General features: G+C 42.4%; 1 protein-coding gene across 1 annotated transcript; it reads left to right on the plus strand.

Moving 5' to 3' along the window:
• The first annotated feature begins 15853 nt into the window (after window positions 1-15853).
• mdfic2 (MyoD family inhibitor domain containing 2) lies at window positions 15854-24383 on the plus strand. The gene is made up of 4 exons (XM_054735752.2): window positions 15854-16021; window positions 16077-16164; window positions 18593-18814; window positions 23144-24383. The coding sequence occupies exons 1-4, from the start codon at window positions 15854-15856 to the stop codon at window positions 23398-23400; spliced, it is 735 nt and encodes a 244-aa protein (XP_054591727.2). The 3' UTR covers window positions 23401-24383.
• Window positions 24384-26876: the final 2493 nt, after the last annotated feature.

Raw genomic sequence — 26876 nt, forward strand, 5'->3', positions numbered from 1 at the left:
GATCCACAACAGCAAGGACATATAAAAAAAAATACAGGTCCAACATGGTGCACCTCTTGACTCCTTAAGTATATATGAATCACACCCTTATTATCACTGTGACACAGCAAGGAGCTTTACTTTATGAATGCTACTTAAAGGAAGTGTCCCATAATGTGCGCCGACCAAACCCAATCACAATCTGTCTTGGCCAATAACAACAAGACAATGCTTTACAGAAAACGTCTGATGTCATATCATCATTACACTAATAGCAAGCGACTGGGCTTCTCTCAGCTCAACACAATTAGTCACTAAGCTGCTTATTGGTGAGAAAGCATCACGGATCAATTCAAGCATTTACTCTGTGGAACTGGCTTTGACTCAGTGCCAACATTGATTATGTGATGGAGCAAATTGGTCTATAATAATGGGTATTTTTTTACATGATGCCTGCATGAACCTGCAAATATTTTTTTTATCTAATTGTACACTCAGTGTAAAGCTCTAATTTATCATTTATAATGTCCAATGTTTGTCTGAAGCCTCTTATGTAATCCTCAGGATGTATATGTGTATTTTAAGCATGAGTAGAAAACCTGCAGTGCAGGGTTTGATTACATTTTTCCTTCATGCACATGTGTTTGCAGTAGGTAGGTGGTATTTTATATCACCTGTGTCTTCTAGCACCAGATTCTTAAAGTAGCCTGGAGGTTTACCGTGGTTGTTGTGGAGAAAAAGGAAGTTACAGCTATCAATACTGACATCTGAATTCATCTGACATCTGAGTTCCTAAAGGATTATTAGGAACAACATACTAATACGGTGTTTGACCCCCTTTCACCTTCAGAACTGTCTTAATTCTACGTGGTGTTGAATCAACAAGGTGCTGAAAGCATTCTTTAGAAATGTTGGCCCATACTGATAGGATAGCATCTTGCAGCTGATGGAGATGTGTGGGATGCACATCCAGGACACAAAGCTCCCGTTCCACCACATCCCAAAGATGCTCTATCGGGTTGAGATCTGGTGACTGTGGGGACCGTTGTAGTACAGTGAACTCATCGTCATGTTCAAGAAACCAGTTTGAAATGATTGGAGCTTTATGACATGGTGCATTGTCCTGCTGGAAGTAGCCATCAGAGGATGGGTACATGGTGGTCGTGAAGGGATGGACATGGTCAGAAACAATGCTCAGGTAGCCCGTGGCATTTAAACCATGCCCCATTGGCACTAAGGGGCCTAAAGTGTGCCAAGAAAACATCCCCCACACCATTACACCACCAGCAGCCTGCACAGTGGTAACAAGGCATGATGGATCCATGTTCTCATTCTGTTCACTCCAAGTTCTGACTCTACCATTTGAATGACTCAACAGAGCTCGAGGCTCATCAGACCAGGCAACATTTTTCCAGTCTTTAACTGTCCAAGTTTAGTGAGCTCGGGCAAATTGTACCCTCTTTTTCCTATATGTAGTGGAGATGAGTGGTACACGAAGGGGTCTTCTGCTGTTGTAGCCCATCCGCCTCAAGGTTGTGCGTGTTGTGGCTTCACAAATGCTTTGCTGCATTCCTCGGTTGTAACGAGTGGTTATTTCAGTCAAAGTTGCTCTTCTATCAGCTGGAATCAGTCGGCCCATTCTCCTCTGACCTCTAGCATCAACAAGGTATTTTGGCCCACAGGACTGCCGCATACTGGATGCTTTTCCCTTTCCATACCATTCTTTATGAACCCTAGAAATGGTTGTGGGTGAAAATCCCAGTAACTGAGCAGATTGCGACATACTCAGACCGGCCCGTCTGGCACCAACAACCATGCCACGCTCAAAATTGCCTAAATCACCTTTCTTTCCCATTCTGACCTTCAGTTTGGAGTTCAGGAGATTGTCTTGACCAGGACCACACCCCTAAATGCAACTGCCATGTGGTTGGTTGATTAGATAATTGCATTAGGAAGAAGTTGATAATAATCCTTTAGGCGAGTGTATCTATACATGTGTTGGTCACATCTCATCACCTCTCTGTAAATACGTTAGCTGCAGTTTAGTTTTTTATTTTTCAAAGCACATCTTTGTTTTCCCTGCACCTCCTGTCATCCTTGCACTTATTTTTTTATTCCTTCTCATGGATGTCATTGATTTTCCTGCTCCTGCAGAGCTTCTGGTCATTGCTTTCTTTCAGAAACAGTATTTTTCTCTTCATCTGCAGTCTACTGCCTGTTAGTCATGCATTTTGGTCACCCTTCAACCAGTAACTGTGACAGCAAAGCACAAGTGGAGAGTCCAGATCTAAAGATAGAAAGTTTAAGAAGCTAAAATATATAAAAGGAGAGTAAAAAAGAGACTTAAATCTGACAAATGAAGAGAAACAGTCCTGAAAGGGCTTTCCAAACCATCAGCCTTTGACATCTTGTGCTTCACTGTAAAAGAGTGCATTTACCATCTTTTTTATTATATCACAAATTCACATCAAAATGTTTTAATGTTTCCTTGTTTTTAATGATTGTTGTAAATGTGTTGTACTTGTCCATATGTTAAGAATTATTAGAACCTTTGTTCATATTCAAGCTGAGGAGAACTCGGGCATTAAGCTATGCAAATTAAATACAGAATATTGACTGATTAAAATGAAACAGATTAGTTGAAACTGCTATAGAGGCCTTGAAATCAGAGCAATACAGTCTAAATGTTAATAGAAAAAAAATCTATTTAGCGTTTTAGTGGGTTGAATAACTTCAAGGCTTTTTACGAGCACCCCATGGATCATCAGGAGTTCCCAGGTGGGACAATCGCCTCAGGAACTACTCTCCTCATTCACTGTGGAAAGAATCCCCAGTTGGTTTAAGTCATATACTGTTAGACGCTAAAGAATCCAATTTACCCCATTCCCATACTTCTTTGATTTCCTTTACTTTGTAAGGTCATTTCTCTGAAATCTTAATTTGGAAACTATGATTTCTTTCCTCTGTGACAAGCAGCAGGAGTCTGCCTCCCCCCTCTGTGCTCAGCTGTCACAAAGCAGGAAGGTGTCCTAAAGATGGAGGAAACGCTGAAGATCACAGACATTTGCAATTAGAGCAAAATGATCTTGAAACTGAATTATTGTGCTCTTAATGGGTTGAGCAGAAAACACTCCCCAGAGCACACAAGGTGAGCGCTGTTTTAAGCTACAAGACTTTATGTAGAACAGAACCATTTACTCTGTAGAACTGAACTGTGTTAAAGGGATGTTCCAGCCATTACGGAAGTATTAACAATTACTGTCTCTGCCAGGATCTGCTCCTTCTCCCTCTGCGTTGTCCTGTCATTCCTCGTTTATTGGACTCACCTGCCACTTGTTATCCTACCCACCTGATTCCTGATTACCATTGTGCATTTAAACTCTCCATTTGTGCTCGTCTTTGTCAGATCCTTGTCTTGTCTTCCAGCCGTATCATCCTACATACCATTATTCGTATTAAACAACTCTTTTCCCTTCCAGTCTGCCTCCTGTTACTGCTCTCCTGCATTTGGGTCTGCAACAACTCCACTTCATGTCAGTCTCACCCATTGTAGACAGCTTCTTACACAAGCAAATTATTGTCACAAACTCTTCCTCCTCCTGACCTCCTCTGCGGGCCGGGTTGGCGCGGCACTCCATTTCCCAGCATTCCCGTCACCGACGCTCTCGGTGACGTCACCACACGGAATCTGTATAAGGAACTGTCACCGCTGAGCTGTCATTCAGTCATCGTCTCATGACAAGCCAAACCAACCCGATCGAGATTAAGTCCCATATCCATCCAGGAAAGATAACTTTCCACGCTGTCTCCACTCCATCCCGACAGCTTCCAACACAAAGGAACCGCAGTTCAGCCTCGACTCCCTGCGAGTGCCGTACCGCCGTTCCTAAGAGCAAGCTGCGTGTCCTGTTAAGACCAAACGCCAGTCACTCCGCGTCTGGGTCACACAGCCACGCTACATTTACCTCCGCTACGCTTCAGCGCAGCCCATCCACCCTGACAAATATATTGCAGCCTACAAAGCGTCAAACTTGAAAATTTCGTAGAGGTTCGTGCAACATTATTTTGAAAAACCTTTAAGGTTTCATGAACATATACAAGAAATGTTCTGGTTATTGACGGGCATAAATGTCACCATCATTGATTCAAGCTTCCCTGGATGTGGCCGCAGGAGGAAAATTGATGACAAATCAAAGAGAAGGATAGTCCAAATGGTAAAAAAAGAGCCCAACTTCAAGCTCAAGGAACACCAGAGTCAGATTGCACCATACGTCGTCGTTTGAGCCAAAGTAGGAGACGACCAAGGACGACCATATTTGAAAACAAATACTAACTAAATAAGCCAGACTGGAATATGCCAACCTACATGTTAACAAGCCACAAAGCTTCTGGGAGAATGTCCTATGGACAGATGAGACAAAAATGGAACATTTTCCAAGACACATACGTTTTATGGAAAAATGAAGCATATCAAGAAAAGAACACCATCCCTACTGTGAAGCATGGAGGAGGCTCTGTTATGTTCTGGTGCTGCTTTGCTGCATCAGACACAGGAAGTCTTGAATCTGTGCAGGGTACAATGACATCTTAAGACTATCAAGGGATTCTAGAGAGAAATGTGCTGGCCAGTGTCAGAAAGCTTGGTCTCAGTCGCAGGTCATGGGTTTTGCAACAGGACAATGACCCAAAACACACCGCTAAAATACCCAAGAATGGCTAAGAGGGAAACATTGGACTATTCCAACATGGCCTTCTATGAGCCCTGACCTCAACCCTATCGAGCATCTTTAGAAGGAGTTGAAACATTCCGTCTGGAAATGGTGGCCTTCAAACCCGAGATAACTGGAGCAGTTTGCTAGTGAGGAGAGGGCCAAAATACCTGCTGAGAGGTGCAGAAGTCTCATTCACAGTTACAAGAATCATTTGATCAAAATGTTTGCCTCAAAAGGTAGTGCAACAAAATATGAAGTTAGGGGTACCGTCATTTTTGTCTAGGCCTGTTCCAGTTCAGTTGGAGCATGGTTGAAAAGCAATGTCTGACTTTCATTGACTTTTTCATTGGTTAAATTTAAAAAGTTTTGAGTTATTATTACTTATTTATTACCTAATTTATTATTACATTTGTCAGGATCACGTTATTTCTGTGACCAGAGTGAGTTTTTCTTACTGAAGGGTGCCAACAATTACCAACACATTTGTCCTCATCTGTAAGTGCCCACCCCTCATCTGGGAGGGTTGCAGGATTGCATCCCGCTTAGTTTGACACAGTTATTGTGTCTTTGGGCAAGAAACTTTACCCTACTTCCTGCCAGAGATGGTGTGAGGGACCGGTGGTGTCAGTGTATGGCAGCCTCACTTCTATCAGCGTGCCCCGAGTCACTTGTGTCCACAATGTAGCTCATCATCACCAGTGTGTAAATGTGTGTGTGAATGACTGGTGTGTTGTAAAGTGCCTTGGGGAGTTGTAGGAGTTTAGTATATGCTATTTAAATACACGTCATTTACCAGAATGACGCTTCTAAATGGACTCACATTAAAAGTGGATGACTGTCGGCTTTAAACAGCCACAATTACCCAAATTTCTTCTGGGTAATCAGCTGAATACACCAATATCTGCCTGTAACATGAGGAACACTACTTCCTTCAAATCAAAGAATTGATGTGACACAAGGTTTCTTTCTTTCTTTTGTGTTTGCCAGCCTCAAGGTGACATGGGAGTGCACACTCATCACCAGAGCCAACTGTGACACTTAGTCTCTGTGGAACTAATTAAGGGGCGAAGGGGACCTCTGCACTGGCAGCATGTTCAACAAAATAACACATTTTACTAAAACCAGTTTCACTTTCATCAAACACCTGCTGGGGCCACACACACACACACACACACACACACACACACACACACACACACACACACACACACACACACACACACACACACACACACACACACACACACACACACACACACACACACACACACACACTGAATAAATGTTGGATTGACCTTCCAAGGTGATCCAAGAAGGAAAAAAAGTCAGTTCTCACAAAAAAGACACGTGAATAAATGATGAGGTGAATCTTTAAATGAATATTAATATGACTGACATAGTTATAACTGATGCTACGGAGATAATATACTAATAATGTGTTATCAAGGTAATAAAAATACATCATTGGTATTGACTGCAGCATATAACCATTTTTACACACTTTTGCATTCTTATATTTATTTATTTATGTATTTATTTATTTATTTATTTATTTGCATGTCATGTCTGGCTGTGAAGAAACAGGATTAATGCCTGAATGCTGGTGAAAAGCCTTACAGATTTACTCTCAGGTGGAGCATCAAAGCTTCTGCTTTAACGTCACGCCTGATACTTAAAATTTTATGGTTATTGTTTTTTGAATGCTTTATAATTCTGACCAGACACGGAGACAGAGGTGAAAGAGTAAGGAAGAGACCAGAGGAGTTCTTCAAAAATAAACAATCAATGATGAACAAGAGTCTGCTTCTAGACCTGCAGAAGGAGAAAAAAAGAAAAGGGACACACAACAATACAACAAGAGCAAACTATCACTGTGTCAACCTGATGAAGAATTATAAAATCAACATTGTTTTACTGAACAATCACACAATAATAAATCACAGAGCATTTAGTGCCAGCCACAGCCTTAAGACATGTGTTGAAAATGCCCAAGTCCATACTTCTGAGAGCACCATGTGAGCACCTATGTGTACACGCGCTTGTATATGTAAGATTTCTCTATAGGAGTGTCCAATAAAGAGTGTGAGGAGCCATAGAACTGCCCCCCCCCCCCCCCCCAAAAAAAAAAAGATTTGTAGGAGATGGAGGGAGCTCCAAGTCCCAGAGATCCAGGAGCTGCCCCAGAGCACAGGGACCCCAGGGAGACTGCGACCAGTATGTGTGTTAGCCATTTTGAAGGAGCTATATGGGTTGGCTAGGTCTTATGTAACCTTGCAACAGGCTTTCTTTTCTAGAAGGCAACAGGAGGGGGAGACTTTGTTGGAGTTTCCCTTATCTCTGATGGCCTTAATGGACCAAGTAAAACAAAATGCACCTAATGGGTTGGACAATGCAAAGGTCCTGTCGAGGGACCAATTTGTGGAGCATGTGTTGGATGGCTCACTCTGCCGACACCTGAAGCAATTTGTTCGGGGTCATCCAACAGCCACCCTGTTAGAAGCACGAGGGGAAGCAATTCAGTGGGAACGGGAGGATGCTCCGGGGGTGTTCCAGGAGCGAAGTCATTCGCTTCAGTGTGGGGTATTGGGCAGTTCTGGGCCAACAATATCAGCCCCAAGTCCAACTGAAAACTGAAGGAGTTTTTAAGAAAACAGCAGGAACAACTTAACCAACTCACCCAGACTGTCGCTTCTCTTCAGGTTAACCCCCCCACGGGCCCAACCCCGGGCATTCTGTCCAGATCCGGTTATATGTCGTCGTTGTCGACAGCCAGGGCCAGCTAGTGTGATGGGGAAAGGGTGCACGATGATGTGCCATGCAGGCCCAACCCCACACAGAGGTCAGAAAACTAGTACCTGCTGAGGTGGAGAGCCACAGCTAATAGGGGGGTTTGATGGGCTCACAGGTAGGGGTGTCCAAATTTATTGCACCTTGTCCCACTATGGATGTACGTATGGGTGGTGTCACGGTGAAATGTTTGGATGACACCGGTTCTATGGTATCAACAATCACGGAGAGTTGTTTCTCCAGCCATTTTGCATCTTTGGGGGAGGAAAAGTTGCAGTCTTGTCATTGGCTGCAACTTCGGGCGGCAAATGGACTGTCCATCCCCTATATTGGTTATAGAGAGCTGGACGTTACCTTGTGTGACAAAGTCATCCCAGGTTGTGGGATCCTTGTGGTTAAGGACCCTCTTGGTGCAAGGTCCTCAGTTTCAAGAATCCTGGGGATGAATGTAATGAATCGTTGCTACAAGGAGCTGCTGGGGTCTAACACCCACTCAATCTTCAACCTACCTGCGGTAATGCAGTGTCCCGGTCCTGTGTCTGAAGCCCTCCAACAGTGTCATCAGGTATTCAGAAAGAACCAGAGTCCCTCGTGGGGGCCGTGAGAGTTCAGGGTTCCAGAGGGGTTAGAATCCCAGGTGGGGTGATGAAGCTGGTAGTTGGCACCTGCCCCGCAATGCTAGAGGGCCCGACTTTATTGTTTGAGCCCTCGGAAGGGGGGCTGCCTCCTGGGTTGCTAGCTTCGCCCTGTTTGGCCCAAGGGACATGAGGCAGAATTCACATCCCTGTCATCAATGTGGGTACAGTACATGTGGTTTTTTACCCACAAACCCACCCAGGGACACTAAGTTCCGTGGAGGTGGTTAGTCTCCCTCCAGGTGTTGAGGAGATTAGGGATAAAAGCGTCTGCCAAATAAATAAACATAAACATAAACATAAACATACTGTAAGTACATGGGCCATGTCATTTCTGACAAAGGGGTTGCTACAGACCCTGACAAAATTGAAGCTGTGGATAAATGGCCACGTCCTAGCCATGTGTCAGAGCTTCGATCATTTTTGGGATTCGCCAGTTACTATAGGCGTTTTGTGGAAGGTTTTGCCAAACTTGCAGGACCTCTTCATAAATTGGTGGTCCAGTTGGCAGGTTCTAAATCCCGGAAGGGGTCGGGGCAGGCCCTTCAAGCTGCACGGACCGAAAAGTGTGAGGCTAGCTTTGAGGCTCTAAAGGCCTGATTAACTTCTGCTCCAGTGTTGGCTTATGCTGATTTTTCTCATCCTTTTATCCTAGAAACTGATGCCAGCTACTCTGGTCTGGGGGTTGTGCTCTCGCAGGAGACTGAGGACGGAGTTAGACCAGTAACATACGCCAGCAGGGGCCTATGACCCACTGAACACAACATGTCCAACTATAGCTCCATGAAGTTGGAGTTTCTGGCGCTGAAGTGGGCCACGGCAGAGAAATTTAGGGAATACCTTTTGGGGCAGCAGTGTGTGGTCTTCACAGACAACAATCCTCTGCGTTACCTTCAGTCTGCCAAACTGGGGGCTGTGGAACATTGTTGGGCAGCCCAGCTTGCTTCCTTTGACTTCACAATAAAGTATCGGTCAGGGAACAGCAACCGCAATGTTAATGTGCCTTCTCGCCAGTCAGTAGCTGGGACTAGTGCGGTGCAGCAGGTTTTGGCTGGTACCTCGGTCCAGGAGGCCCTACAGTTGGTTCCCATGGGGGGGGGGGGGGGGGGGGGGGGTCTGTTTCTCAGTCCATGGTGGCTGCCTTGCCATCTCACACACCATTGGACCTGCACACCCTGCAGTGTTGGGAACATTACTTAAAAACATGTAATTAGTTATGGTTACTGATTACTTTGTCAAAAAAGTAACTCGAGATTATAAAAGTAACTAATTACCAAGAAAAATAACTACTTAGTTACTTTTTTCATTAAAGAATGCTAGAAAAACGGGTTCCCCTCTTAATTGAACTTACTTAATTTACCATAAATGACTACAATAGTGAAATATAAATGACTAATGACTGGAACATAATAAAATGTATGTCCAAATGTTTTTTATAAACCTGCATAATTTAAATAAATAAGCAATTAACAGGAGGAACTACTAACACGAACATTAAACTTATCTAGACTATTAAAAGGTCACTGTGTGATTTTTAACAAGACCTCAATCAGCTAAAATTTATAAAATAGAAACACCTGTAAAGGTTCCTGAGCCTTTAAATGGTCTCTCAGTCTAGTTAAATTACAGAAATGAATGTAATTTAGCACAGTATTCTAATTTTTCCAGCTTCACATAATTGTGTGTTTTTATCAGCATTTCTGTTGCTGGTAATCTAGTAATGGTTAACTAAATAAATACAAATCCTTTAAAATGACACTAGAAGAGGTACAAGCCTGATGGAGGACTTACATTTACTAACTTGGGTCAGACCCAACCACAGAAGAGCTGAAGCTGGGTGGTAAACACACACAGGTAGTTCTAATAACACCTGAGCTCCAGGACGTCTGAGACTGATGCATCAGTGTTACAGCGGGACTAAAGACATGATCAGAAACAGGTTACAGCTGGATGATCTAGGAAGGTAGAAGATCAGGACATCTGAGCGGTGAACAGTTGAGCGGACTTTCGGGACATCCTGCTGTCACGCTAAGAAGGGCATGGCTGCAGACCCACACCTGCAGCAGCGAATCTGTGGGTCTGCAGCCGTAGACTATTCATCACGTCTTCCTCGTTCTTCACGGGCAGAGATGCGCTTGGATGAAAACATCTGCCTCTTTAGCTCCTGATCACCTGATGACAGCTTCAACACACCAAGTTGCTTAACGCACGCTTTTGCAGACTCGTCCTCTGTTTAATTCTGCAGAGAAAGAGTCTGGTAACTCACAGGCAGAGAGGCACATCAGGGGCGGGACTAGCCAGCTCCAAAAGAACCAATCAGAAAAAAGACGGAAATGCCGACTGTACCGCACAACGCTGTCGTTTTTTAGCTGCAGTCAAAAATAGTGTCTGGCAACGGATTCTTCTTTTTTTTTTTAGAAGAAATGCTTTTAGCGCTTCTACTTGTTGTTGCTTTAAAGACATTCAAGTCATTTAGAACAGAGGAAAGAGCCACAGCGAACTCTTCTTCAGTTGCCATGTTTATGACAAACTCGGCGTTATGGTGTGTGACGTACGCTACTCAGCGCTGATTGGCTCGGTTAGAATTCTCAGGGGGTGGGGTTATTTGAATAGGAAAGTTCCCAGACCCCTTCTCTGTGCAGAATTAAACATTCGGACGTGGGTCCGAGTATGGCCCGAGTCGAGCACTTGTGTCGGACTAGAGAGGCTCGGACGTGCCCCCTGGAGGTCCAAAGGATGACTATTAGTTGCGGTTCTCGCCCTGGGTCGTGGGTCAGAGCAGGAGTCTGGCAGGCCAGGCTAGGAAATCTAACTGATAAAATTTAACTTCTGAGTGGAAAATCCCTTTAAGTTTGGTGTTCAATGTTTGCACAATTTTTTACGTATAGTTTAGATTATTTTTTTTACTACAATGTGGTAGTGTGCTTTACTTTGTGATTTTTTTCTTTTTTACTTGAAGATTCCACCTCGACCAGCCGGTATTTAGCATTATTCTTGGTCATTTTTGATTTTCTTTATTTTAAACACTTAAAGAAAACTTGAAACTGTTTCAGTTTCTGTTGCTCTGAAACAGTTTGCACATTGTTAATGTTTTGAGTTTGTTTCATATCTGAAGTTCAATAAATATTCAGAGATCTATTGACTTATTTCATTTACATTGTGTTCAGTTGTCTTTCACAATCAATAACCTGCTAAAACGTGTGTGTGTTCCTGAAAAGAAATCAGTAGGTCAGCAACAACTTAAATATACACAACATGTAATTATGTGGCTCATCAGCTGCAAATGAGAACCTGTAAATGAAGATAAGGTTTATCATGACAGAGAAAGGTGTTGGAATGTGGTATTTCTTAATAATTTGCACCTAATCTTGACTTCTGTCGCTGTGCTTTAAATTCCAAAATTCATTTTGTGGTTTTCTTTCGAACACAGAGGCTCCTGTGCAAACGCCGAGCTGCTTAAGTCAAAGAAGTCGTTGAATGTAACTGACAACATGACTGATGCAAATAAAAGAATTAAAACCTGCTGAGTCAGTGATCAACAGGTGCACACGGCTATGTCCACGAGTGTCGTTACATCAGAAAATAAGATGCAGAGGTGAAAGAAAGCTGCAGAATTCAGTAATTATTTATACTACAAGTGCTGCATGGTGAGAGCTCGACAAATACTCTCACATCTTAATTTTTCAATTAGCACGACTCTTGTTCTCTGAACATATGCAAACACAGCGGGGCATCTATTAAAATGCAACTCTAACGTTGAACCTAATTAGGGTAAATTGGTTGGCTTGTGTTCGATGGAATGTGAAATCAGACTTCTGTCTGCTGCTGCTTCATGCTATGGCAAGCCAAATGAGCATTTATTCTGATATCAGGATATCAGCCAGAATTGTCATGAACATGTAAGCCATTTCTGTCCACTAGTTAACTAGTTAGCCATGTTTGTGTCAACTAGTTAAATAGTGACAGCCTAAATGTCAACTAGTTAACTAGTAAGGCCTAAATTCTCTCTAGTTAACTAGTTAAAATGTTTCATATCTTACTAGTTAACTAGCATTGCTCAGTGTGTTCACTAGTTAACTAGTGGACAGATCAATGTCCACTAGTTAACTAGTTAAAACACATTTAGTTTTTACTAGTCAACTAGTAAGGTACAAAAACTCATACTAGCTGACTATTGAATGTAAAAATCCCACTTGTTAACTTTGCCCAATTTGGCCAGCCGCTTGAGCATTAATTCTGATATCTTGTCAACAGGTCAACTAGTTAACTAGTGAGGGTCAAACTGTACACGCTAGTTAACTAGTGAACACATTTTGACCTTCACTAGTTAACTAGTTGACACAAAAATGGCTCATTAGTTAACTAGTAAAGGCCAAAATGCATACCAGTCAGCTAGTTGAAGGTATTTGTGTCTCACTAGTTAACTAGTCAGGGTCAAAATGAGCCCACCAGTTAACTAGTGGGAGACGGAAATGTTCACTAGTTAACTAGTGAACACATTTTGGCTTCACTAGTTAACTAGGTGACACAAAATGGCTCACTAGTTAACTAGTAAAGGCCAAAATGCATACCAGTCAGCTAGTTGAAGGTTTTTGTGTCTCACTAGTTAACTAGTGATGGCCAAAATGTGCACACCAGTTAACTAGTGACAGAAGAAATGCCCACTAGTTGACTAGTGAACACATTTTGGCTTCCTAGTTAACTAGGTGACACAAAAATGGCTCACTAGTTAACTAGTAAGGGCTAAAATGCATACCAGTCAGCTAGTTGAAGGTTTTTGTGTCTCACTAGTTAACTAGTGACAGTTCAAAGTGTCCACATGTTCACTAGTGAAGGCAAAACTCCTAACTAGTTAAGTAGTTGGAGTAGGGCAGTGCCACTAGTTAACTAGTGAACCATTAATGACTCACTAGCTAGCTAGTTGATTGTAGCAGGCTCACTAGTTACCTAGTTGATGCATCCATTGTCCAAACTAGTTAACTAGTGAGGACATAAATGTATACTAGTAAACTAGTTCAAGCCTACATTCACACTAGCTAGCTAGTTGCACAGAATTCTAATTAGGAGGCAGAGAATTTCTCAAATTGAGGCTTTCTATTGGCTCACTATGTTAAAATAAAATATGACAACCAATCACAGTGTGGAATTTTGCAAAATCCCACCCCAAACATTTGCATGCGGCACACAAGTTAACATGCTGGCCAGAGGAACCTCAGCTAGTGAACTAGTAGTGGCTTCAGTGTGACACTTACATGTAAACTTGTGAAGGCAGAACTGCTCACTAGTTAACTAGAGAGGGTACAAATGTCCACTAGTTAACTAGTGAGGTGCAAAATAAGTGTCACTAGTTCACTAGTGGGCCCCAAAACGCCAACTAGTTAACTAGTAGGGTGCGGATTTGCTCACTAGTTAACTAGTGAGGCGCAGATATGCTCACTAGTTAACTAGTGACGTGCGGATTTGCTTACTAGTTAACTAGTGAGGCGCAGATATGCTCACTAGTTAACTAGTGAGGTGCGGATTTGCTCACTAGTTAACTAGTGAGGCGCGGATTTGCTCACTAGTTAACTAGTGAGGTGCGGATTTGCTCACTAGTTAACTAGTGAGGTGCGGATTTGCTCACTAGTTAACTAGTGAGGTGCAGATATGCTCACTAGTTAACTAGTGAGCATATCTGCACCTCACTAGTACCTCACTAGTTAACTAGTGAGCATATCTGCACCTCACTAGTTAACTAGTGAGGTGCGGATTTGCTCACTAGTTAACTAGTTGCATCTAAAAACACATACAAGCTGACCATTTTTGTCCACTAGTTAACTAGTGGAACAATTGAAATTTCACCAGTTTACATGTGTGGCAGTGCAGCAGCTCACTAGTTAACTAGTGAGCAAATCCGCACCCTACTAGTTAACTTGTTGACATTTTGGGGCCCACTAGTTAACTAGTGAGCATATCTGCACTTTACAAGTTAACTAGTGATGCTTTTTTGCACCTTACTAGTTAACTAGTGGGCGCTTTAGGGCGCACTAGTTAACTAGTGAGCAAATCTGCACCTCACTAGTTAACTAGTGAGCATATCCGCACCTTACTAGTTAACTTGTGGGCGATTTGGGGCCCACTAGTGAACTAGTGACACTTATTTTGCACCTCACTAGTTAACTAGTGGACATTTGTACCCTCTCTAGTTAACTAGTGAGCAGTTCTGCCTTCACAAGTTTACATGTAAGTGTCACACTGAAGCCACTACTAGTTCACTAGCTGAGGTTCCTCTGGCCAGCATGTTAACTTGTGTGCCGCATGCAAATGTTTGGGGTGGGATTTTACGAAATTCCGCACTGTGATTGGTTGTCATATTTTATTTTGACACAGGGAGCCAATAGAGAGTCTTAATTTGAGAAATTCTCCGCCTCCTAATTAGAATTCTGCGCAACTAGCTAGCTAGTGTGAATGTAGACTTGAACTAGTTTACTAGTATACATTTATGTCCTCACTAGTTAACTAGTTTGGACAATGGATGCATCAACTAGGTAACTAGTGAGCCTGCTGCCATCAACTAGCTAGCTAGTGAGCCATTAATGGTTCACTAGTTAACTAGTGGCACTGACCTACTCCAACTAGTTAACTAGTTAGGAGTTAAGCCTTCACTAGTTAACTAGTGTGCACATTTTGGCCATCAATAGTTAACTAGTGAGACACAAAAAACCTTCAACTAGCTGACTGGTATGCACTTTGGCCTTTACTAGTTAACTAGTGAGCCATTTATGTGACAACTAGTTAACTAGTGAAGCCAAAATGTGTTCACTAGTTAACTAGTGCACATTTATGTCTACCACAAGTTAACTAGTGTGCACATTTTGGCCATCACTAGTTAACTAGTGAGACACAAAAACCTTCAACTAGCTGACTGGTATGCATTTTGGTCTTTACTAGTTAACTAGTGAGCCATTTATGTGTCAACTAGTTAACTAGTGAAGCCAAAATATGTTCACTAGTTAACTAGTGCGCATTTATGTCTACCACAAGTTAACTAGTGTGCACATTTTGACCCTCACTAGTTAACTAGTGAGACAAATACCTTCAAGTAGCTGACTGCTATGCATTTCTGCTTTTACTAGTTAACTAGTGAGCAGTTTTTGTGTCAACTAGTTAACTACTGAAGCCTAAATGTGTTCACTAGTTAACTAGTGCGCATTTCTGCTGTCACTAGTTAACTAGTGGGCACATTTTCACCCTCGATATTTAACTAGTTGACACAAACATGTCTAACTAGTTAACTAGTGGACAGAAATGGCTTACATGTTCATGACAATTCTGGCTGATATCCTGATATCAAAATAAATGCTCATTTGGCTTGCCATATCATGCAAGCATCCTCACGTGGAGCGACCAAGAAGGCTTGTTTTACATTTCTGCTTTTATCTAGGCAAAAAAACATTGGATTTATGGCTTTTTTTTTGTTCTCTGTCTTTCATATTATTATTTAAACATAATCAAATCTCTTTAAAGTGTGTCCTGACTGTTCAATAATGCATCTGACCAGGGACTTGGAGAATGCACCATTTCCTTCCATTTAGCAATTCTCTGCTTTCTCTTTGGCTTCATCATCACTTCACAGTAGGAAATAACTCAAACTAATAAAATGCAGCTGACGTGACGCTCAGATCAGAGTGGATCAGAGTATTTTTTGCCAACGCCACTGGAACATCAGAGGAGGCTATAGTATAGCAGGCAGCAGGCCAAATGGACTCTGCAATGGGAAGGAAGCTCAAGAAAACAACAGCATCTAAAGCTGCAACAAAAAGGTTAGATTCCCTCCCAAATCTGATGAACGCATGGAGAAAGAGAGCCGTGGTAACTCTGTTACCTGAAGTCGCGCTGGCCTTAGCGTTTTGGTTTGGAGACAGTCAGGTTTGTCATTCTTGGTGCATTTTCTTTTATTTTTACGACTGATGCAATGGAGCAGATGGCAGATGAAACCACTCTGAGAGCAAATGGAAGAGACAAAGGGATCATGCCCATGCATCAGGACAACACGACACCGGGGAGAGAAGGTAAGTTCCTGTGTCCGAGGTCTGCACGGAGACGAAAGTTTGAGCGCCACTGCTGAGTCCTTCTCTGTTCATTTCAAATTCTTCTACAACAATGAGCATAATCACTGTGTTTCATTACTCACTGCTGCTTGCTTTGCTGGAACAAAACCTGAAAAATACATGGCATGCCTGCAGGCCTTATTTCTCTATCAGTTAATGGTCCTGAGCACAGACCAGCTGCACCTCGTACTTAATTCATTAGATAACCCTGAAGCATCATGCTGATTCTCAGCTCAAACACACATGCACACAAATTAGAAATTGTTGAACTTCAAATACTAATTTCTTCCACTCCTGCACTTTTTATTCTCTCACAAACAAACCTTCAAATTAAAGTTTTAAAAGACAATCAGACTGTTCTCATGTAAAATGAATGAAGGAGCTTTGCAAGGTGACAACATACGTTTGCAATCATTTCATTTAGTGATGTTAAAAGACAAACCTTGAAATCCTTTCATTCATTGAAGGAATGCATGTTGTCCACCACCTATTAAGTCCATTTTGGGGATGTTTTGGTCACTTTTTAAAAGCATTTCTCAGTCTCATGCAATAGTGCTACATCTTTCACAATCTGTTCACAATTATAGTGTGTGGTGTGAATGACCCTCAGCAGCTAGCACGTGAAATTGTAGCTTAATATCTGTAATACTAACAGCTAGTTCATCCTTTAGCAGTGGCAACTAGTTTGACTCTAACGACTAATGAGTGTTTCTGTGCAACATTCATCTATCATATATATATATCACCTATAAATCTTTAACAGTTTATTGTAAAGATTGAAAAAACAATCTTACACGCCACGCCCGGAGCTACCAGTTTTGCTAACTTTCACTTTGGCTTTCAGTGGTGGCCATCTTGAATGGAGTGGACCTCAAAAGGTAAAAGGTTGTATGTGTACAACCGGGGATTGCATTCTGAGTCCACCCCCCACCCACACACACACACACACACACAAACACACACACGCACGCACACACGCACGCACACACACACACACACACACACACACACACACACACGCATGCACGCACGCAAGCACGCACACACACACACACACACACAGCAAACATAGAAAAAGAGTGGTGGAACTCTGAGCAACGTGCATTAATATCTTCTAGAAATCTCAGGATGGTGCTCAGTAGATAGGGAGAAGTATATTTATATGTATGGGAGAAATTGCACGCATGTTTATCCATTAATATTCATAAATCGTGTTTGCAGTTAGAGAGAGAGACTGCAGGACCCCTGTGATCTTCTGCAGGATAAAGTGGTTTGCAGCTAATGGACAGAATTGCAAAGACATTTATGTCATAAATCTAAAGTCTTCCCAGCCCAACTGTCTGAGTGTCTGAAAATTGAATCAGCACTTGTAAACAGGATCGTTTTATTGCAGCAAATGCTGATAAAACTGAAAGTGTTGTCTTTAAATCCTCTTACTTCTAGTCTGATGGCATTTATCACTAATGCTAAAGTATTGAGATGACAAAACGGGAGATGAAAATACACTTCTTGAGAGTCAGTTAGCAGCAATTTAACACATGCTAATCGTAGCTGGAGATAGTTAGCTTTCTCATTAGATTCTGCTATAAACAACCATCGAATTCTGTAAATAAATGAAAAAATTTGCATCAGCACTCATGGCTTTTAACAGTTTTTAAAACAGCTTGTGCATGACCCCCTATAAGTCATCTTCATACAACCAAAACTCACCACTAACAGTGGACTGCTTTATCTAGCAGTTAGCTCATCGACCCAGGATGGCAACAAAATATCTGCTTTATTTATCTTTGTCCTTACATGGTCCCAGATCCGTCATGTTGAATGTTTATAAAATTCTTCTCCTGATTGATGCCTTAGTGGTCTTGTCTTGCTCACCTCCACTATCTCTGAGGTCTGCCAGTCAGCTGACTGTGGCTGAAGCTTGGAGACCTTTCTTTTGCAGAAACAGCTTCCAAACTTTTAAATAAATTACACGTATCAGGAGATTTTTCCTAACAGTATTTCTATCTTATTTAAAATCTCATCTGTTTTCAGCTGTTTTTACATCATGAATGGCATTATGGCAATTGTTATTATCTGTCAGTTTTGTGAATGGGAATCAACAGATTCAAATCCAATAGAATATTTATTTTACATTCTATTATTATTATTGTGATTATGATTATTATTATAATTATGATTATTATTATAATTGTTATTATTAAGACATGGAAATGGAATGATCATTTAATTATTTTTAGAAATTTATGTATTTCCACATTTCTAATGTTATTTCGACTTTTCCTAAATAATTTTCCATCACAATTTTAAAATATACAATGGCCCATTGTTTATAATTTATTATAATATTAGGTATTCAGTGATAACTTGTTTGTGTATCTTTTGACAGAAAAATTCCTAAGTGATGATGAAGGCAGCGGCTGGAGAGTCAGTGCCTCTGCAGAAACTGAGCCTGGGGAGACCAGTAGAGGCACAGATCCAACACAGCCCAGAAGGAATAACAGCTCTCCTTCCCGTCTCTTCTCTTTGAGCAAGAACCCACGGAGAGGTTCCTCTGCTGCATCTGACACCACAGACAATCTGTCTTCCTCTCAGCAAAGCAACATGGGAGGTTAGTGTCAACAGAAATACCGAGCAACGCGGACTAGTTCTCTGATTTGTTGTGACACGCTTGTGGGAAAACAGGCATTGATGTTACTTGTGCTATTGGAAAATGTGTAGATTGAAATTCTATTGGAATGTAACTTTTCTTCTTGTGTAATGCACTGTGTTCAATACTGAGAATAATGTCACAGAGAACAAACATTTTCACAAACTTTACGCGTTACTGTAATGTATAAATGCAGTTCTTAGAATCATTTATGAATGTGTGTGAATAATTTAGAATCGGAAACAGCAGCAAGTGTAACAACAAGCTGCCAGCGTCGACTTCTATGTGCAACAGCGACTGTGATTACCCCACTCTATGTTCACCTGATTTCATTTAAAGTTGTATTCAATGAGAAAGCCTGACATGTATGCTATGTTGTGGTTGGTGTGGTTGATCTTACGTGTGACTATGCTGCAGCAGATCTGTGTGTGCAGAGATGGGTACAACGGGAGCATCTTTACCTTTACAATTACATATTACAATTACTGGTGAAACTCGAAAAATTAGAATGTCGTCCATTCATTTCAGTACTTCAGCTTGGACTGAGAGACCGTCTAAAGGCTCAGGAACCCAACGCAGATGTTGTGGGTTCATTTGCTAAGAGTGTGACATTTTAATGAAGCAATATGTAAGAATTTTACAAATAAATAATTACAAAACAGTGAAACAAGAAAGGCTATATTGAAACCGATTTCATCCTCATCCAGCTGGAGGGTTGTCAGTTTTTCTCCTTTTAATAGACAGACGTGTGCAGCAGTACCGGGACCAGAGTGAATAGGGTGTGTATGGGGAGCATGAGTGGGTGTCCGGCGTGCATTTTTGTAAGTCTTTGGTTGTATGTGCATGTGTGAGCATGAGGGAGGGAGTGTGTGACTGTGTTTGTGCATGAATGTATATGTCAGGTGGGGCCTTTGACTCCTCCCTTCTCCTGGGACTTCTTTTGATGATATAGATCTTCGTCTCCCCTCTCCCTGCCACACCTGGTGTGGAGTGTGGTGCCTTGGTCTGCCTGGGTCGTGGCTCCCGGGTCAGGGAGTTTAAGATTTTTGGCATCTGCCTGACCAATCCCGGTGGCTGTCTGGTGGGGTCTGGGTCCCTGGGCTCTGCTGGGTCCCCGGCGGGGGTGGTCGCCCCTGGGTCCCGGGTCGCTGGGTCCCGGGCTCGATCGGCTAGGGGGGTGGGAGGCTGCGGGCGGGCCTGTGGGCTTGCCGCCGATATCTCCCGGGACTCTGCCGGCTGCTGGTTGTGACCCCCGGGGCGATCCTCTGCACCTCTCAAGGGGGCAGGAACATTCCTGGTCGCAGTCTCCCTGGAGTTCCTGTGTTCTGGGGCAGCGCCTGGATCTCTGGGACTTGGAGCTCCCTCCGTCTCCTGCACATCTTTGGGGGCAGATCTGTGGTCCCTCACACTCTCTATTGGACGCTCCTATAGATAAACCTTACATAAACAAGCGTGTGTACACACACAGGTGCTCACATGGTGCTCTCATAAGTATGGACTTGGGCACATTCAACACGTCTTAAGACTATGGTGGGCACTTAATGCACTGTGATTTATTATCGTGTGATTGTTCAGTTAAACAATGTTGATTTTATATTTCCTCAACACGTTGACGCAGTGATAGCTTGATCTTGTTTTATAGTTGATGTGTCCCATTTCTTTCTTCTCTCTTTCTGCAGGTCTAGAAGCAGGCTCTTGTTCATTATTGTTTATTTTTGTGGACCCCCCCTTTTGCCTCTTCCTTTCTCTTTCACCTCTGTCTCCGTGTCTGGTCGAACCCCAAACAGTGCGTGACAAGTCTCGGGGTAAAGCTAGGTGCCGAACTCTCACTAGCCACACAGATTAACTCAATCATGAGTCATGAGGTCTTGCTTTTTCCAGCTTCGCCGCATTACTCGCCTCAGACCAATCTTCAAGCGGAGGCACTTGGAGTCATTCATCCATGCTTTCATTACCTCTTGCTTAGGGCTGGGCAATAAATCGAAAATTATCGTTATCAAAATTTCTGACACTTATCGGGATACATTTTCCCATGACAATACTTTTGATAATAAAAAAAATATCAAAGGATGTTTGTAGGTTGGCAACATTCGCGTCGCTTTAAGAAGCTGTACCACCTTGAGTTACGTAAAAATGTGACTCAACATAATACATGTGACAGCCCCATCTAGAGGACAACTTTTGTTTCTGCGCATATCTGTAGTTATCGTCCATCTATCGTTGTCAAGGTGAAATTCTTAATATATCGTGACATTGATTTTAGGCCATATCGCCCAGCTCTACTCTCGTCTGGATTATGCAAACACCCTCCTAGTAGGTGCTCTGGTCTCTGCCCTGAATCGGCTACAGGTCATCCAGACCGCTGCTGCTAGGTTCTTGACAAACACACACCGATGTAGCCATATTACCCCTGTCCTGGCACATCTGGCTCCCTGTCATTTTCCGAGTACAGCTGAAGCTATTGATTTTTGTCTTTAACTTATTCGCTGCTAGCCTTTTTCAACGTTTTTACTGTTGTTTTAAGAGTCATAGAACGTTGCGCATTAGGATTATGTCAACGGCAAAACTACCAAAACAAAGCAGAGACTCACCTCTTACATCAGGAAGAATCAGAGCGTTTCGAGCGTTATCCGTCCTTTCATAATCCGTTGTTGAATTGTGATCGGTAGAAGCTTTTCCGGTTCACGCCTCACTTTTTTTACAGCACCGGCCCAAAGTAATCTCCTTGCACATGGATTTTCTGCTTCCTGAACACGTGACGTGTGACGTATGCAGATGAAGATCGGCTTTAGAGCTGGGATGTTTGTTCTCACGGTGCGGAGGCTCGTTCCATAAAAATCAGGTCTAAAATACATGGGAGTAGGTCTAAGTCTCTGGGCGAAGCCATATTAGATGTCATGTTTTCTTCTACGGGGGCCCTTGAGGACAAAATGCATTTACTGATTTGTAACAAACGATTACAAAACATTCACCATTCATAAATGTTGTTGTTTTACACCTCTTCACTTGTTACCAGTGATGAGAGAGAGTCTGATATACTTGTTATTTTGGTGAAGTTTGCACTCCCCACTGCTTTTTGACTCTAATTGGCATCTGTTGCAAGGTCTTACTCCAACACAATAATAGAGCTAGCTTGCAACAATTTAGGAATCTACTGCCTCCTATCACCAGGAAAAATACAGACTAGCGCTTTAACCCCCTCTGCCATCATCGTCCCAACTGCATGTTACCTCCTTATTTGTGATTTGCATTGGAAAAACATGTCTGCCAATTACTAGACATGTCAAAAATGTTTGTGACATAACAAACACATCTGTAACAACCTGGTGTTGTTTGAGATTTGATTCTAGCAGATGCAGAAACGTATGTTGTATATTTTCCTACAGTTATACACATCTTTATATGCCACAGGAAGGCTAGGCTAATGTGCCACACTATGAGGGGGGATGTAAGGTACCAGAACAGAATTCAGTCTGGATCTGAGAAATATACAAAGGCTGTACCATCATAGAATACCATGGAAGGAAATATAGGAACTTTAAAAACTGACATGTGTTTAAATATGGCTCAATTTATGTACAATAGCATATTTTTAGAATTAGAAAATAGAATTTTGTACAAATCTTTCAGTTTTACATGACGGACAATTAAAAACTAATGATTACATTTAGATGTAAAGGGGTTTTTGATGAAGGTCAGGATCTAAATGCAGGTATTAAACCAGTTGATTTTTGGGATTGCGGATTTATTTTTGATATTTTCTACATGCTTTGCAGTATAAGTTGTAAACATGTTCCTATGACCTGTCCTCTGAGTAACTGGCTTCTCATGGCCAATGTCATGTGATGATCTCACACACTTCATAGCTCCCAGGGGAGAAGCATTTGGCTTTGGGCAGCTGAGGAGACACAAAGCTCTGTTTTACTGCAACCGCGAGGCGTGTTGGAAGAGCTCCTGACAAAGTATACAAGAGAGACTTCTGGTAATTGATTATGTCTCCAAGCAGCTTTCTCACTTGCCTCGCTGTGAGGGAGCAAGGCATGATTTTCTAAATTATGCATGGGTAAAGGAAGGAAAAGAGGCTTTTAAAAGTTATAAGATGTAAGCAAAGACTAGCAGCTCCGGCTGAGATGATTTATGTCCCAGTAACTGGTTTCAACTGTAGTTAGATTTTATTCCAAGTAATTGAAAAAGTTTGATAGATTGAGGTCCTTTATGGAAACAAAAACCTTTTTTACTTTTAAAAACAAACCTATACTGTATTAATCAGTTGTCCTGTCTGTCTTTCAGTTGACTGTGCGGACATCGTCCTGAACTGTCTCTTCTGCCAACTCTACGACATTATCCATGTGTTACCCAAGCCCTGTGAGAGACTCACCAACCACTGCTGGCCCAACTACAAACACGTTGCCCCCACAACGGAGTCCACACACAACGACGATGATGACTCATACGTAGACTTGGATTGTGGTTTCTGTGGTATCTGTCATGATGCAAGTGACTGTCTGGAGCTGGCTATGGAGGTTTCTGAAATATGCTACCACTAGCAGGAAACCAGGAGTGTGTGGAGTGGCGGGGGTGTCTCAGGACTAAAATACACAAAACAGGAAAATTAAAGTAAAACTATGTCATATTATGATGACCTTGTATGGTATATATTCTTTGGAAAAATTTGGGATCACTTGTTCTTGTTTTCCTTGGAATCAAATGAGATATTGCTGTACTGGAATATAGATTGAGTTGATGAAGTCTTCCTCATGTGGCACAACACCTCAACCAAGTTCTGACCTAGAGGCTGTGCTGGCTGTGCGCTTACTGACTGATTATCCCTTAAATGTTGCTGACACATGCTGGAGGTGTGTTTCTGGGTCATTATCCTGTTGTAGGATGAAATGAGACCTAATCAAGTCCTGTCCACAAGGTATAACATGCTGTTGCCAAAGCTTGATTTATCCTTCCTCCCTCAAGGTTTGATCTGTTTCACCCCCAGATCCCCTTCAGGTCATCACACTTCTCAACACAATCACAGCTGATGATTAATTAGCTTCAGAACATTATTAACTTGTATTAGCAGCCAGACCAGGAGGCTTAAATGGGTGTCTGCAAATATATAACTGCTTCATTAAAATTGTTTATGATTTGCATGAAATTGGGCTTTTCTTTGGAAAGCAAATACACTTCCAACTGATCCTAAACTTTCATGTTTATGGATTTAGTAGATGTGCAGTGGTGTATGTAATTTCTCAGTAAGTGAACACAATACAACGAAAAGAGTCGACATTTCTTATTACCACCTTGTTATTTATTTATTTATTTTTATTTATTTATTTATTTATTTATTTATTCATTTATTTATTTATTTATGTATTTATTCATTCAGTAGTCTACTCGTATAATATGTTTTGCTGTGTTTTGATAGTTTTATCCTTTCGATATTGTGCAAGCATAAACATGTTGGTTGCCCTATGGCTGCATGCACACACACCCAGAAGCAAACAGCTGGCCATTGTTAAAATATAATAAACATCTGTAACCCAACCTATATTTGTTTTATTTATTCAATCCTTACCAGAACACAGCTTGAAGATGTAATGGTACTCCTTCATATGTAGAGTTTTCAGACAAACTCATGAAAGCATTTTTCTAAATGGTTCAACAGTGTGAGCATGCTTCTGCCACTTTGAGATAGTTGCATAAGTTTAGTGGACCAAATGGTTAAACGTGTGTGACAATGCTTTTCTGTACCTGCCAGGTTTTGCAAAAATAACACTCGTTGTGAGTAAAGGAATTATTGCTTGCTTAGATTCGGGTGGTAGCTGAAATTAAATGGCCCGCACTTGTACAGTGCCTTTCAGTGTGAGAGGACTCCAAAGCGCTTCACACTACAGGGTATCATTCATCCATACATTCACACGTTGATGGTGATGCCCTAGTGTAGCCACAGCTACTGACAGAGGTGGGTCTGCCAAGCACTGGTGCCACCGGTCCCTCTGGCCACCACAAGCAGGCAAGGTGGGTTAAGTGTCTTGCCCAAGGACACAACAGCAGAATTCTCAGTCTGGAGCTGGGATCAAACCTGCAACCTTCTGATTACTGAACAACCCGTTCAACCTCCCTAGCTACTGCTGCCCTTTAAGTACTACACTGTATAAAATCGACTAAAGTAGAGGCACGCTCATCATCCTACATGGCAAGTGCTGCCCCGGCAAACATGGCCGTTTGGGTCCCCATGTGGGATCTCTCTGGGCAAAAATTTTGCCCATGAAGGGTTGTCCACTGTGGGACTTACAGCCGTTGTGAAAAGTATGGCACATGTGGGTTCCATAATTTGGGGCCATTTTTTGTTTTTTTCTAATACACAAATATTTAAATATCTATTAATTTTCTATTTCTGCATTATGTATTGTCTATTTTCTTAAAGATCTGACACTCACAGGGCCACTGTGGATAGTTTTTGGGCAGATCCCACTTTGGGGTGCCCAGAAATCACACCAAGGGATTGAACTGGGCAGACCCCTGGATTCCCTACATGAGCTAACACTCAACAAGGTCACTGTGGGTCGATTTTGGGGAGATCCCATTGTGGGGTGCTTACAGAAATAATCTAAGTTCATGCACAAGGGCAAAAATGGATGGATTTGGGGAGATTCAACTGTGGGTTGTGCTTAACTAAATCTGAAATGGGCCCGTGTGGGAAAACTGATGTGGGCCACATTCATGCAACCATACACAAGATGTTTTTGAGCAAACTCTGGGACTAGTGCAGGTTTGCCCTGCCCACACTACCCCAGACACAGCCCACATGGTAGGCAAGTTTGCTGGGGTACAGCTGAGGGACGTGAAAATGTGTAGAGAAGAATGGAGCTGGAGCACAGGTCAGGCCAAGAATTTAATAGATGCATGTCAATGACAATTCACCACTCAACATGTCTTCTTTAGAGTTACATGTGAACACATAGAGGAAGGTAATCATAGTGTGTACCCAACATTGGGAGATTGGCCGTGATTATTCATAAGCTTATTGGCCAGTGACCAGTGTGCTTCAGCTCCGCTTTTCTCTACTTTGTAAAACACACAGGGGTCCCTCGCTATAACATGGTACTGTCAGGATCTGGGGTGAGTCTGCACATTCCTCTAATCACCTTAAGTCATTGCAGGTGGGCGGCTCCGGAGAGCGGCCAGCTGCGATGATTTCCCTCATCTACTTCATGTGGTTATAAGGAGCTGGAGATCACTTCACCTTGCCGGAAGATTACTCAACTTGGGTAGCTCTTGCCACTATAGAAAACTACAGCTTTAGTCTTGCCTTATATTTGTCCGTCATTGTTGTTTTTTGATGACCTCTGCCTTCCCTTCATCAGGAATTCTCACCACGAACCTTTCCTGCAATAACCTGGTTTTTCATCTCCAAGCCTGATCTCCCTCCTCACCCGGACCGACCCGCTCTCCCACCGCTCACCTCCCTTGGATTCTGGATTCACGCTGACGTTGCTCACCCCAGTCCTGGCTACCCTCCCATGCTCTGGATTTCAGTCCCCACAGTAAGATCCACTACAAACTTAGTCCTGCAATTCTATTCCCCGCTGCCCAACACGGACAGTGTTTGTCTCAACAGACCCAGCCCCGGAGCTGTGCTCAACATCACCGCCACGTCTGGCGGTGCACCTTTAGTTCTCCTTAAAATAAAGCATTTATTTTTTCCTACCTATGTCTCCTAGTGTGAATTCTGCATGTCTTGGGTCAGGAAACTTCCCTCAGTCATGACAGGTTCACATTTTCACAGATTTTTTTCTGCAACTTTGCATGCTTTTTTTTTACAGCACATTGTATTTTGTGTCCGAAGTACGCAGGTTTGTGAGTGTTTAAACAAGAAAGAAAAGTGTGAGAATGTCAATGCCAGTTTGAGAACAGTGTATATAAAGTGTGTAGTGAGGGGTTTTACAGCCTTAAAACATTGTGGCAGTGAGCTGGGACGAGCACGTCTGCAGAGGACAGGGGATTGGGAGCGCACTGTGCCACAGCT

This window comes from Nothobranchius furzeri, chromosome 3, assembly GCF_043380555.1.
Source record: "Nothobranchius furzeri strain GRZ-AD chromosome 3, NfurGRZ-RIMD1, whole genome shotgun sequence".
Taxonomy (NCBI): Eukaryota; Metazoa; Chordata; class Actinopteri; order Cyprinodontiformes; family Nothobranchiidae; genus Nothobranchius; species Nothobranchius furzeri.